Raw genomic sequence first — 12,289 nt, forward strand, 5'->3', positions numbered from 1 at the left:
AGAACCCAACAGGCCTGGCAGTGACACCACAGATGGTACATCACAAGAACACAGGAGGGTCCAGGAGCCACTCCAACCAACAAATGAATCCCCAAAGGCTCCTGAGCAGCTCCTGGGGCAAAGGCGGCCCACACACAGGAGGGCCCAGCGGCCAGAGGCTCCTGGGAGCGGGCGGACACTGGGTCACCAGGCTGGCCGCCCTTCCGGCCCCTCCTGTGACCTGGTAAGAGAAGCCTGACGACCGCCTCCCCCCAGGGGAGTCTTGCAGTGTAGGCCCTCCCAGCCTCCCCAGTCATGGGAGGGGCCCCGTCCCCAGTGCTGGGTCTTCCAGCAGGATGGGTGAAAGGGCAGTGCGGGAGGGGGGGGCAGGTAGGGGGTCCCTGTGGGAAAGTAGGGAGGGACCTGTCCCCGAAGGGCCTCAGTATCTAGCAGGGGCAGGGGTCCCAGGGCACAAAGACCCTCTCAGAGGCCATAGTGCTGGAGAATGACCAGCACAGCCTGTCCTTAGAGGCAGCAGGACAGCACCCAGCCCCCAACCCCCGGGGACAGGCGGTCACGCCCCCCCCACCAGCCCCAAGAAGTGCTGAGGGGACACTTCTCACCCAGTGTCTAGTCTGGTCTGCTGCCCCTCCCCCACCTTTGACAACTTCAAGATGAGCCCCCCCTCCCCACGGAAACGCTCTGGGCAACGCCCCCCCTCTTTGGGGGGCAGAAGGAAGAGGCCAGAGGAAGCCACGCCCCCTCAAGCCACCCCCCCCCCCCCCCCCACACACACACACACACAGGCCTGCTGGGTTTAATGACCCTTCCGGGTCCACGGATGGGGGAGGGGAGCAGGGCAGGCCACCACGTTGGGGCTGGTGGAGGGGGCAGGTGGGAACCCCGGAGCCCCCCTGGGCTCTAGCCTGGGCACCCCCCCCATGGCCGCCATTAACCCTAAGCTGGTGACGCCCACCCCCTCCAGACCCCTCCCCCCCAAGAGCCCTTTGTCCTCAGGCCCTACCCCCACTTTATGACAACCCTAGGGGAGAGGCATTCCCTGGCAGGGACCGGGCGGGGATGGGGGGGGTGCTGGGTGGCCCTTGGGACCTGGATGGGGGGGCAGGGAGGGATCTGGGGCCACACCCTCCCCCCCCATGCCTCCCGGAGAGAGAGGTCACCCGCTCGGCCCAGAGCTTGCAAAACACGGTTATTTAAAGAGTTGTGCAAGGCTGGGGCCCACGGGTGGCGAAAGGGGGCCCTCACTTCACGAAGGGAAGAGGAGGGGGAGGGCGGGACAGAAAGCTGGGGAGGGGGCTAGGAGAGTCCGGAGGGGGCGGCCCGGAGGAAGTGAGAAAAGAAACACTGAAAAGGGAGAAGAAATAAGACGACAGAAACCCCAGTCCGATTTCAAAGGCTTCTTGGAAAGCGGCCGATTTGCATGGTGGGGGGGCAACCCCTCCGGGCCGGGCGACTGAAAACGGAAGATTATTGACAAACCGGCCGCCCGGGGTCCGCGGAACGTTGGAATTGACCAACGCGCGCTCCCCGAGCTTCCTGCGCCCGCTTTTGTGTCTGGGGGCGGGCACTGAACGGGGCACGGGGCGCTTTTCCCGGGGATCCCCGCCAGAGAGTCAGGGCCCGGGCAGAGCCCACCCCAGCCGCGGGCCCCGTGGTGTCCCCTCCAGGGGCCCCTTTCTGCCCCAGAGCTGACGCTTTATAAATAAACCATCCAGGCTGGGGAGGGTCGCCAGGGAACTGCCCTCCCCACCCGGCGCTCCCACTCTCCTCGGGGCTCCCGAATAAAACACCGATTCCAACGGGAGTAGATGAAACAACCCCGACCACAGCCCCCCGCGCGCGCATAGAGACCACTTCCTTCCGCTGGGAGGGGGCGCACACGCTCGCGACCCCCGGTCACCCCCGCGCCCGCCCCCGTACAATATGGCAGGGGGTGAGATCTCCAATGGAGTCGCAGAGAAAACCACACCAACTCCGACCCACTGGGATCGCCTTTCCGGCCCTGGACCCCCACCCACGTCCCTGACCAACTTTGGGGAGCCCCCTCATTGGCTTCCAGGGCGCGCGGCGCCCACCCGGGAGAGAACGCGCGATTTAAAAGTCCGGCCCACCCCTGCCCCAGCCTCACCGCGCGGGGCCCGCTCGGGGGGCGCAGGGCCCACTCGGGGGGCGCATGCCCCACGCCTGGCGTCTGGCCCTGCCCCGGCCGCGCCTGGCCTCCAGCCCGGGCCGCGAGCTGCGCGCTGTTGGCTCCCGGCCACCGCCGGGTTTGTGCCGCGCGCCGACTCACCGAGTCTCCAGCCGAGTCCGCGTCTACACCCCCCACCGACCCGATTGGTAAAAGTCTCCCCGCGCGCGGCCTCCCCCGCCCCTTCCCTCCCCCCCCGCCACCGGCGCGCTCACCGCCCCGCAGACAAATCACCGGGTGACAAATCGCTCTCAGATGCAAATACCTCGCCGGTGATTCAGCGCCGCGGCTCGGAACGCGGGGAGGGGTCTCGTGAGGCCCCCTCCGCCTTCCCGGACGCCCCCTCGCCCCCCGCGCTTCGTCCGACGACGCTCGACTAGCACAGGGGTGCTGGGGAAGGGGAGAGAGTGGACGGAAATTTTCACGTCGCGGCCCCTTTAAATGATAATAAATAATAAAAGGGAAGGGGAACAGGGACGCGGTATACCCCGCCCCCTATCTAGGGACAGTGGGCAAAGTGCGCGCCGCGGGCCCGAGCGTACATGATGCCGAGGGCGCAGGCGGGGCTGGGAGCGCCCCAGGGGGATAGGGAGGGGAGGAGGTTGGGGCTCTGTCTGGATGGGATTTGGGGACGCTAGCCTGGTCCGGGACCCCCCCCCCCATCTTACCGAGCGCCTAGGATAGACCTACCGGGCTCAGAGTTTCACCCTCGCCCCTTAGACTAAGCAACTCGAGACTTCACCCCCCTAGAGTGGTGCCTCGGTTTCCAAGTCTGTAAAATGGGGATTAGAGACTTGATAAAGGAAGGAGGGAGCTGCGGCGACGGGAAAAGAGAGCGGGGCGGGGTCGGAGGAAGGGAGCGAGGGCCCTGCGATGGGGGCGCTACACGGTGGGGAGGGGTCTGGGAGACGGCGGGGCTGCCAGGCGCGGGGGCACCGCACTGTCAAAGGCGTGGGGGTGGGGAAGGGCGTCCAAGATACCTAGGAGGGCTCCTCGCGAAATCCTGTTGACCCCTACCCTCCCACCCCCACCTGAGGTTCCCATCACCTCTTGGGAACCTGACTACCCAAACCTTCTAGGAGGAGAGACAAGATTACCTTCTTGGTAATAATAGTTGAACAACAATTTCCACTTTTAGAGCGCTCGGTTGTGCGGCCAGGTGCCCAAGGCATGAGGTTCACATTTTTGTGTAGCAGAGTCTCTTAATGTCCCCATTTCAGAGAGCGGGAAACTGAGGCCCAGGGTCGGTTGGGGGAGGTGGGCTTGGGGTTGTGGACTCAGGTGGGAGGTGTGAGCCCCTGAGGCCACGCCTGCGAGCTAATCGCAGGGGCCCAGGCTCCAGCTCAGATAAGAGCCAAGTGGGAGCATTGGAGGGCCGGCGGGGGCCACCCAGAGGGCCCTCACAGGGAGGGGCCAGAGTCCCTGATCTTTAGGGGGGGGTTGTGTGCAGCCCCCCCCCCCCCACACACACACACACAACGCACAGCATTGCCATCTTCTGTGGGTAGTCCCCCTCTGGACATCACCCGCCCCCATCCGCTCTCTGGGGAATTCCCAAGCCCAGGGGATGGTGCAAGGGAGCCACCCCCAGCCCAGGGCCAGAGTTCTGCCTGCCCCTTTCATTTACCCAGCCTTCCAGCCCCTGGGCTGCCCTTAGCCTAATGACAGCAGGTGGCAGGGAGGCCTCCACCTTGAGGCTATTAAACTGCCAACCCCAGCTGCCTGCCCCGCCCCTGCCACCAGAGGGGCAACAACTGCCCTGCCCGAGGAGGGGGGAGAGTTTGGAGACCCAGGTGAGCTGGAAGAGGGAAGCCACCCTTTAAGGGCCAGGCCCCAGATCAGTTCCAACGTGCAGGAAAGCCCCCTCTCCACCAAAGGGCCAAACCTCAGAATGCCTCCCCTCCCCCACCCCAGGCACGTGCATGGGCCTCCCTGTGTCTCAGTTTCCCCCTCTCTAAAATGGGCCAATTTAAATTTATTCCTCCTACAGTGGTTTTGAGGATGACATTCCCCTCTGGTCAAAGGGAAGGGGTAGGGAGGGGTCTCCCGAAGGGCAGGAAGTGTGTCACTCTGTCCCCCATTTCCCAGAGGGAAGTGGCTGTCTCTAAGTAGCTGGGTGCAACTTCCCAGAGGTGCCTGGCCCGGAAGAGTGAGGAGCTGCAGGATTCCCAGCTGCCTCTAGTGAAGGGGGTCCTATTTTTAGCCCAGCAGGGAGCTGGGAATTGATACCAGATTTGCTGGCTCTACAAGGGACGGGCAGAAGGCCTGGGCTGCACCTAGGTCCTGGCTGTGTGATTTTAGGTTAGTACAAACCCTGCTCTGGTCTCTGTTTCTCAAGCTGGGAAATGGGAATGCTGCGACCCCCAGCCCTCTAAGGTTTCCTGGCCAGACCAGCTTGTGGGGGTCCTGTAAATACAAGCCTGATTCTCACTTAGCCCCTCAGACAGTCACTCCTCCTGCCCTCCATTCAGGCTGGGGGGTGCAGCATCTTTTTAAAAGTTCTGGGACTTCCCTGGTGGCGCGATGGTTAAGAATCCGACTGCCAATGCAGGGGACAGGGGTTCTATCCCTAGTCCGGGAAGATCCCACATGCCGCGGAGCAACTAAGCCCATGCGCCACAACTACTGAGCCTGTGCTCTAGAGTCCGCGAGCCACAACTACTGAGCCTGCGAGCCACAGCTACTGAAGCCCCCACACCTAGAACCCGTGCGCTCCACAACAGGAGAAGCTACCGCAATGAGAAGCCTGTGCACCGCAATGAAGAGTAGACCCCGCTCAGCCCCGCCCGCCGCAACTAGAGGAAAAAAGCCTGCGCGCAGCAACGAAGACCCAAGGCAGCCATAAATTAATTAATTAATTAAATAAAATAAAAATTCGCCCAGATCACAAACTGCCCTCCTTCCCACATATATTCCCCCTGAAACATATTTCTGCCTCAGGGCCTTTGCCCTGGCCATTCCCCTGCCTGGACCACCCTTCCCCAGCTGTGCTTTTTCATTCAAACTGGAACCTCACATCACCTTGTTTTATCTTCACCCAGGCTCTTCTGTTCAAAACAGCTGCAGTTGTTTAACCTCCTTAGCCTTGATCACGGCTGGTTGCATCTCCAATCCTGAGGTTGGGCCGGACACATAAATGTTGGTTGAACGAATGAATTCATGGGTCCCCTTCTGTCCTCCCTCACCCCATGGTATTTTTGGAGTCTGTCTACACAGAGGTGGAGGGCAAGTTAACTATTCACCATCTCAATCTCAAAAAAAAAAAGGAAAGAAAAAGAAAGACCTGAAGGGGATGCTGGGCCCAGCCCCAAATCCCAGAACCCCGACTGGCCTCCAGGTTGCCTTGTCCCTGTGAACCGGGGTCTATGAAAATGTAATTATAACTTCTTTTAAAGTAAGAAGAGAAAAGCAAGTATAATTATAAGGAATAGATAGTCATGAATCCAGCCTAAAGTAATTCGTCACTATACCAACACAGCTGCAAAATAGAATTTTTAATATTTTTTCATAGAAGGGGCCCAGAAGACCCAGAACATTCATAGTGCGGCTCTGCTTGACCCATTTTGCAGCAGGGACACTTTGAACCGCTGGTCCAGGTTGCGATACGCATGAGCGACTCCCCCTAGGCCCTGGGGTCCCTCTGTGGGGTGGACCCAGGGAAGCCAGGACCATCCGCGGGGTTCGCGCGCCCCCTGCCGGGAACCTGTGGACTGCAGCCGGGGGCGGGGCTTCCGCCGGAGGCCGCCAGGGGGCGCCGTCTCACCTGTAAACGAACTTCCCGGGTCGGACGGGGAAACGGAGGCCCGCCGAGCCCTTCCTGTGGCTCCTTAGAAATGTTCCGGGGTAGAGTTGCCGGACAAAATACAGGACTTGTAGTTACATTTGGATTTCCAATAAACAACGAATAACTTTAAATGTATCCCAAATAAATATTGCACAGGACCTAATGATACTAAAAGTTTTTTCACTGTTTATCTGAAATTGGAATTAACACCTCTCCCGACCCGCCCGGACCCCCGGGGCTTATCCCCATGCTGTGGCTTCGGGTCCCACCCCCACCTCACCCCCTCCCAGTTCAGCTGCACCAGCTGAGCTCAGGTCACATTTCCTGGTCTCACCTCCTCCAGGAAGCCTTGCTGGAATCACTGCCACCAAGGTCAGGCTCACAGTTACTCACAAAGGGCACACATATCTCCTTCGTAACCTTTCTCACTGCTATTATTTGCATCTCTCTAGGTAGTTCGCCACTCACTGGCCCCTTTGCTAGACAGGGGCTCTGTGTGGGTAGGGGTCAGAGGGTGCCTCGTACATAGAGCCTGGCACGCAGAAGGGGCTCTGAAAACTGCCCAGCTGAACAGACTTGAGGATAAACCAAGGGTCTGCAGTTTTGGAACGATGCCTCTTCCTGGATGTCCCTTTAAACCCTTTAACTTCATTTTTAAAAAAACTTTTTCGAGATCATTGTACATTTTTAAAAAATATTTCTTTAGCTGAGCCGGGTCTTAGTTGCGGCACGCAGGATCTTTAGTTGCGGCATGCAAACTCTGAGCTGCAGCATGCATGTGGGATCTAGTTCCCTGGCCAGGGATGGAACCCGGACCCCCTGCATTGCGAGCGCGGAGTGTTAGCCACTGGACCACCAGGGAAATCCCAAGATCATTGTAGATTCTAACGCAGAGATATCTCTCTCATACCCTTCACCAGGCTTCTCCCAACAGTGACATTTTATAAAACTGTAGTACCACATGGAGATCAGGATATTGCAATCGCTACATCCCACCCATGGATTCGTATTTCCCATTTTCCTTGTACTCATGTGTGAGTTTTCTCTGCAATTCTATCAGCTGCGTAGGTTTGTGTCTCCACCACAGTCCAGGGGCAGAGTGGCTCTGTCATAAGTGTCCCTCATGTTGTCCCTTTCCTGTCATCTCCTCCCCTGGCCACCACTCATCTGCTCTCCTTTCCCATATTTTTGTCACCTCAGGGACGTTACAGATGGAATGGTACATCATGTAACCTTCGGGGACTTCCTTCCTACACTCAGCGTCATTCCCAGAGATCCACGCCGGGTGTGTGTGTATCAACAGTGTGTTCACAACTCAGACCTGCTGAGTGGGCGTGGACGGACCACGGGTGCACCTATCGAAGGATGTCTGGGTCATTTCCAGTTTGGGGCTATCACAAATAAAGCTGCTATGATCACATGAGTACACATTTTTGTGTGAACAGAGGTTTTCATTTCTCTGAGATAGGTGCCCAAGAGTCCCTCTGGAACTGTGTTCGGTTGTTTTTGTTTTGCTTTGTTTTTTCGGCCGCACAGCTTGTGGGATCTTAGTTCCCCAACCAGGGATCAAACATGGGCCCTCAGCAGTGAAATCATGGAGTCCTAACCACTGGACCACCAGGAAATACCCTGGTTTTTTTTTTGTTGTTGTTTGTTTGTTTCAAATTCCTTTTTCACAGGAAATCCTGCCACTCATTCCCTGAGTCGAGTTTTGGGGGATGAGGCGAGGAGAGGGAGGGAGGTGGGCAGGGCCTGTGGGCAAAGGGGAGATTTCACCCTCATGCCCGGCCTGGTACAGAGACCAGGACTTGAAGACCAGAACAAGCGAGCTTCAGGCCAATGTCTATGTCAGAATGGAATGGCTTCCCCTTCTCACATAACATCTTTGCAAATTTGGGCTCTTTGGAGACCTAGGATGTCCCCAAATAATTTGGAAGGATGGGGGCCCTCCAAGAGATGGGCAGTTGTCCTTCAGGGTGACTAAGACTGAGGCCTGCAGGGCCTCACCCTAACCCTCCCCCTGCCCAGCAGGCACACGCAGCTCAACAGACCCAGAGGTGGGTCTGTTCCCCCCACCTTGAATCTGGGTGTGACACTTACAGCACCCAACAATTCGACGTGGAAGGAGTGAGGCTCTGCGGCTCCCACCTCTACTTGGAAGTTTACGCCAAGGCATAAGCCTGACTTTCCCCAGACTGCCATGTTGGGAGGAAGCCCAGGCAGCCTGTGGAGGAGTGCTTGGCTGCCAGCGTGAGACCAAAGCCTTCTCCGGCCTTCCTGGTCCAGCCGCTAGGTCGGCTACTCACTCAACACCACGTGGGTCACAAAAACCGCCCAGCTGAGCCCGCTCACTCACCGAATCGTGAGTGGTAATACACTGATGCTGTTCTATGCCTCTCTGTTTTGGGGTGGTTTGTTACGTACTGCTGATCCTGTGTCTCCCAGGGACGGCTCTGTGCACTGTGCTCCAGGGAGGCCTTATTTATTCAATGACACCCATTATTTTCCAGCCAGGATTCTGGACGCTCACCTGGTAGCAAGAAGAGCACCTTTCTATCAATTTTAAGATGCACATCGTGTTCACTTTTTAACATCTCTGAAAATGGCATGAATCTTACAATTTTACAGTCAACTGCAAGGCAGTGTGTGAAAATGTCTATCGATACTTCCTTGAAAGTTCCAGAGAGTGCCGTCAGCAAACCATCTTCAACTTCAGGAAACACAGAGATAACGATTACAATATCAATAGTGGCAAAGCTTTACAAGAGCTCAGAACATTCTCACTATGATGAACATGGACAAAAATAAAGACATTAATAGCAGAATTACAGCAGCTCCTGTTCCAGAGGGGCTCATCTTGATGCCCCCAGAAAGGGCTCAGAGAGGGGCAGCGTGCTCCCTCAGGACACACAGCCTGCGCGGCCCCAGCCCACCGCTGCCTGGCTTCGGGGGCCTGGCGGGGGCCTGGTGGGCGGTCAGGCGGTGCAGCTCGGTTTGGGGGGCGGCCGGGTCCGAGGGTCCCGACCGGCGGGGCCGCCGGGGAGCGCAGGGGCAGACGCGGCGGAAGGCCTGACGGAAGTGGGAGCCCAGGAAGGCGTAGAGCAGGGGGTTCAGCGCCGAGTTGCTGTAGGACATGCAATGCGCCCAGATCTTGAGCGCGTAAGCTGCGTAGCTGCGCGGATGCCAGGCGCCCGCCGGGCCTAGCGCCTGCAGCACCAGGAACAGCTGGATGGGGCCCCAGCAGGCGGCGAAGAGCAAGACCACGGCCGCCACCAGCCGCGAGACCTTGGCCCGCACAGCGCCCGCTCGCTCCGCCAGCAGCTGCCCCTGGGGAGGGGGGGAGGGGGTATGAGAGAAGGCGAAGGACCGGCAGGGGCGACACCCAGGGCTCTCCGCTACTTGACCCTCTTAAATTCCGCCCCCCCGCGCCACCCTCCTCAGATGCACCTCACTCCCCCCTACTGTGCCATCCCCCCATCCCCTGCCCGGCCGCGCCCCCATCCACCCAGCCGCGCACCTGCAGGGCGCTGTCGCCGGGCGCGGGGCGCACGGCGGACCGGCCCAGGTGGCGCAGCATGGCCCCGTAGCAGGCGCAGGTGGCGACCAGCGGCAGCAGGTAGAGCGCCAGCAGGTTGTACAGCGCGAAGGCGCGCTCGAAGGAGCGGCTGGGGAAAGCCTCGCTGCAGTAGGTGCGCGGTCCGGGCGAGAGGCGATGTAGGGCGAGAACCGGCGCGGACACGGCCGCGGAGCCTGCATCACAGGCCCGGCTGAAGACCTGGCCCAGGGGACGAGGGGCGCGAGGGGGCCCGGGCCCTGGTCTCCGCGGTGCCTCTAACCCCGGTTAGGGTTAGGGTTAGGGCAACGGACATTGAGCGCCTCCTAGGCGCGCGTCTGCCCGGGTCCGCGCCCTCACTAGCCCTCGCAGGGAATGCCATTGCGTCCATTTCCCGGATGAAGGAGCGAGGTCCGGGGAGAAGCAGTGAGTGTGTGTGTGGAGTGTGAGCCCAGGGCACGAAAACTTGTCCCCCCTACCCCGTGCGGCCTCCGCGCTGCACTCACCCGCCCAGATACTGAGGCTGACAGCCAGCGCCAGGTGGGGCGTGCGGCGGTGCAGGGCGCGCAGCGGGAACACAGTCACGTACCAGCGGTCCACGCTCATGGCGGTCAGGGTGGCGCACGTGGCCTGCACCGAGACCTGGGAGGGACGGGAGCCCAGCGTGTGGCCCCCTGCCTGGTCTGGACCTTTTCCTGTCTGCGCCCTCCTTGCGGGTCCCCCACCGTCCAGCCACTCGAATACAGGCAGGACCTGTCCCGGGAGGGTCTCCAGGGCCCACAAGTTGAAGGGGCAGGAGAGGAGGGGCTGTCAGAGAGGAGCCCAGGGTGGTGGGGGAGGGCGGAGTCATTAGGGGTAGGCTGAGGCCCCCAAGACTGAGACCAGGAGAGGCAGATGCATCCTAGGATCCCGAGACGGGTGGGGCAAGAAGTAGCAGGGCTCCGAGCGCCCGCCACCCCACTCCCCGCCCAACCCCCATTGTCCCCCGTCTTCCTCCCTCCCACCCAGTCCAGGCTCCACCTGCTCCAGCCCCACCCACCCACCCCCAGACTCTGTCCCCGCCCCGCCCACCTCCACGCCCCGCCCACACCGACTCCTCCCCCTGGCTCGCGAACCCCTTCCCCCAGCCCGCTTGCCCCCAGCCCACGCACCTGCTGGATGTAGTTGAGGAACTTGCACATGAAGTCGCCCAGCACCCAGGCGGGCAGCGGGTAGAGCAGAGCGGTGAAGGGCACGCAGCACAGCAGGAACGTCAAGTCTGTGACTGCCAGGTTGGCTGCAGGCGGGGGACGCGCGGGTGCTAGATGTGGGGTGCATCTGCCTAGCCGCCCCAGCGCCCTGGCCCAGCCCACTGGGCCTCGCCTTTGTCCCAGTGACCAGCAGGGTGGCTCGCGAGGCCCCCAGAGAGGTCCCAATATCCGTGGGCAGAGAAGTTGGGGCACCCTCCTCTCACCCTTTTATATTTCATACACCCCCCCAGCAGGGGCTTCATAGCTGTTCAAGCAGCAATGGACCCTGCTCACCCCTGTGGGGGTTGCGAGTAGGCCCCCGCCCCTCTGAGCCTCAGTTTTCTTACCTGAAAATTGGGTAGAGTGGTGTTGCCCAACAGCCAACATAGAATGGAGAACACTGACTGAGTACTCAGCCGGGTAGGGCACCCCCATCACACAAATGTGTAAACTGAGCCTCTGGGGCAGAGGGCGCAAAGTGGGGGCCCGCGGGCCACGCGGTCTTTCCCCCACTCCTTTTATTCATCGGACACCATGTTATAAGAACCACATTTCAATCGGACATCTTCCTTGAGTGGCATGGCCAGCGCTCCATGGGCCACACTCTCCAACCTCCCTTTTAACTACTCCGGCCACCGTGGAACCCTCCAACGCCAGAGTTTGCGACCTCCAGCTTAAGGTACAGGGACAATAGGGAAAGGACAGGGAGCCCTGCAGGGGAGAGATCCCTATCTAAGAGGACTCCGACGCACCGCTAGGGGCGCCCCTGGCCACTCCGCCCTCGTGGCGACCCCCGGAATGGCCCGCAGGCACCGCGCGGCGCCTGGGCGCTCACCGATGTAGAAGTTGGTCACCGTCCGCATCTGCTTCTGGCGGCAGATGACGAAGATGACAAGCGAGTTCCCTGCCAGGCCCAGCAGCATCAGCGCGCCAAAGAAGAGCGGCACTAGCCAGGCGTCCACGGGCCACGGCGCCGGGGCCGGGCCGTCCGAGTCGTTGGCGCCACAGCCGGGACAGCTGGATGCGTTGGCCAGCGCCCACCAGGACGCGTTGGGCCCGGACGTGGCCAAGGAGCGCATTGCCGCCCTCTTCCTCCCAGCCACCCTCTGGGATTGCGCCCAGGGATGGGGCAGTGACTCTCCTCCCGGCTGCCCTCCTGGGATGCGCCACAAGGTCTGGAGCGCGGCTTCGCTGGACTCCGTGGATTCTCCGCTGGCGCTCAGCCGCCGCGCGTTTATACCCCGCATCCCACCGTGTCCCCGCCTTCCCGCCTCTCCTGCAGCCGCTGGCCACTCCTGTGCGGCCTGCGGTTCACCAGCGCAGCACCCTTCTCTCCCATTCCCTCCCCCCCCCCCACCTTGGGGGTCAGGATAAGAGCACAGGAGGGGGGAGGCTGGAGGAGGGGCTTGGGGCGGAGCAGGGGTGAGGTAGGCTTCCCACAGGCTGCTGTGGACCCGGGAAGGACCGATCCTACCCCAGGGGAGGGAAGGGTAGAGACCCACCAGCAGGAAAAGCAGGGGGACAAAGCTACAGAG

At 60.6% G+C, this 12,289-nt stretch overlaps 2 protein-coding genes across 4 annotated transcripts in view; both read right to left on the minus strand.

Annotated features, from left to right (window-relative positions):
- Positions 1 to 2,623, minus strand: part of ARID3A (AT-rich interaction domain 3A) — a 36,296-nt gene extending 33,673 nt beyond the window's left edge. Inside the window, exon 1 of one of the 3 annotated variants that reach the window (XM_067734541.1) lies at positions 2,454 to 2,623. The gene's annotated coding sequence lies outside the window, so the exon portion shown is untranslated. The other 2 variants (XM_067734543.1, XM_067734540.1) reach the window with 2 other exon arrangements.
- A 5,855-nt stretch (positions 2,624 to 8,478) lies between these two features.
- KISS1R (KISS1 receptor) lies at positions 8,479 to 11,833 on the minus strand. Its single transcript, XM_067734576.1, has 5 exons — positions 11,590 to 11,833; positions 10,677 to 10,801; positions 10,032 to 10,167; positions 9,490 to 9,722; positions 8,479 to 9,299 (listed from the first exon to the last, which is right to left on the minus strand). Exons 1-5 carry the CDS (start codon positions 11,831 to 11,833, stop codon positions 8,850 to 8,852), a joined length of 1,188 nt encoding a protein of 395 aa, XP_067590677.1. The 3' UTR covers positions 8,479 to 8,849.
- Between the last annotated feature and the right edge of the window lie 456 nt (positions 11,834 to 12,289).

The sequence above is a fragment of the Pseudorca crassidens genome, chromosome 3 (genome assembly GCF_039906515.1).
Source record: "Pseudorca crassidens isolate mPseCra1 chromosome 3, mPseCra1.hap1, whole genome shotgun sequence".
In the NCBI taxonomy this organism is placed as follows: Eukaryota; Metazoa; Chordata; class Mammalia; order Artiodactyla; family Delphinidae; genus Pseudorca; species Pseudorca crassidens.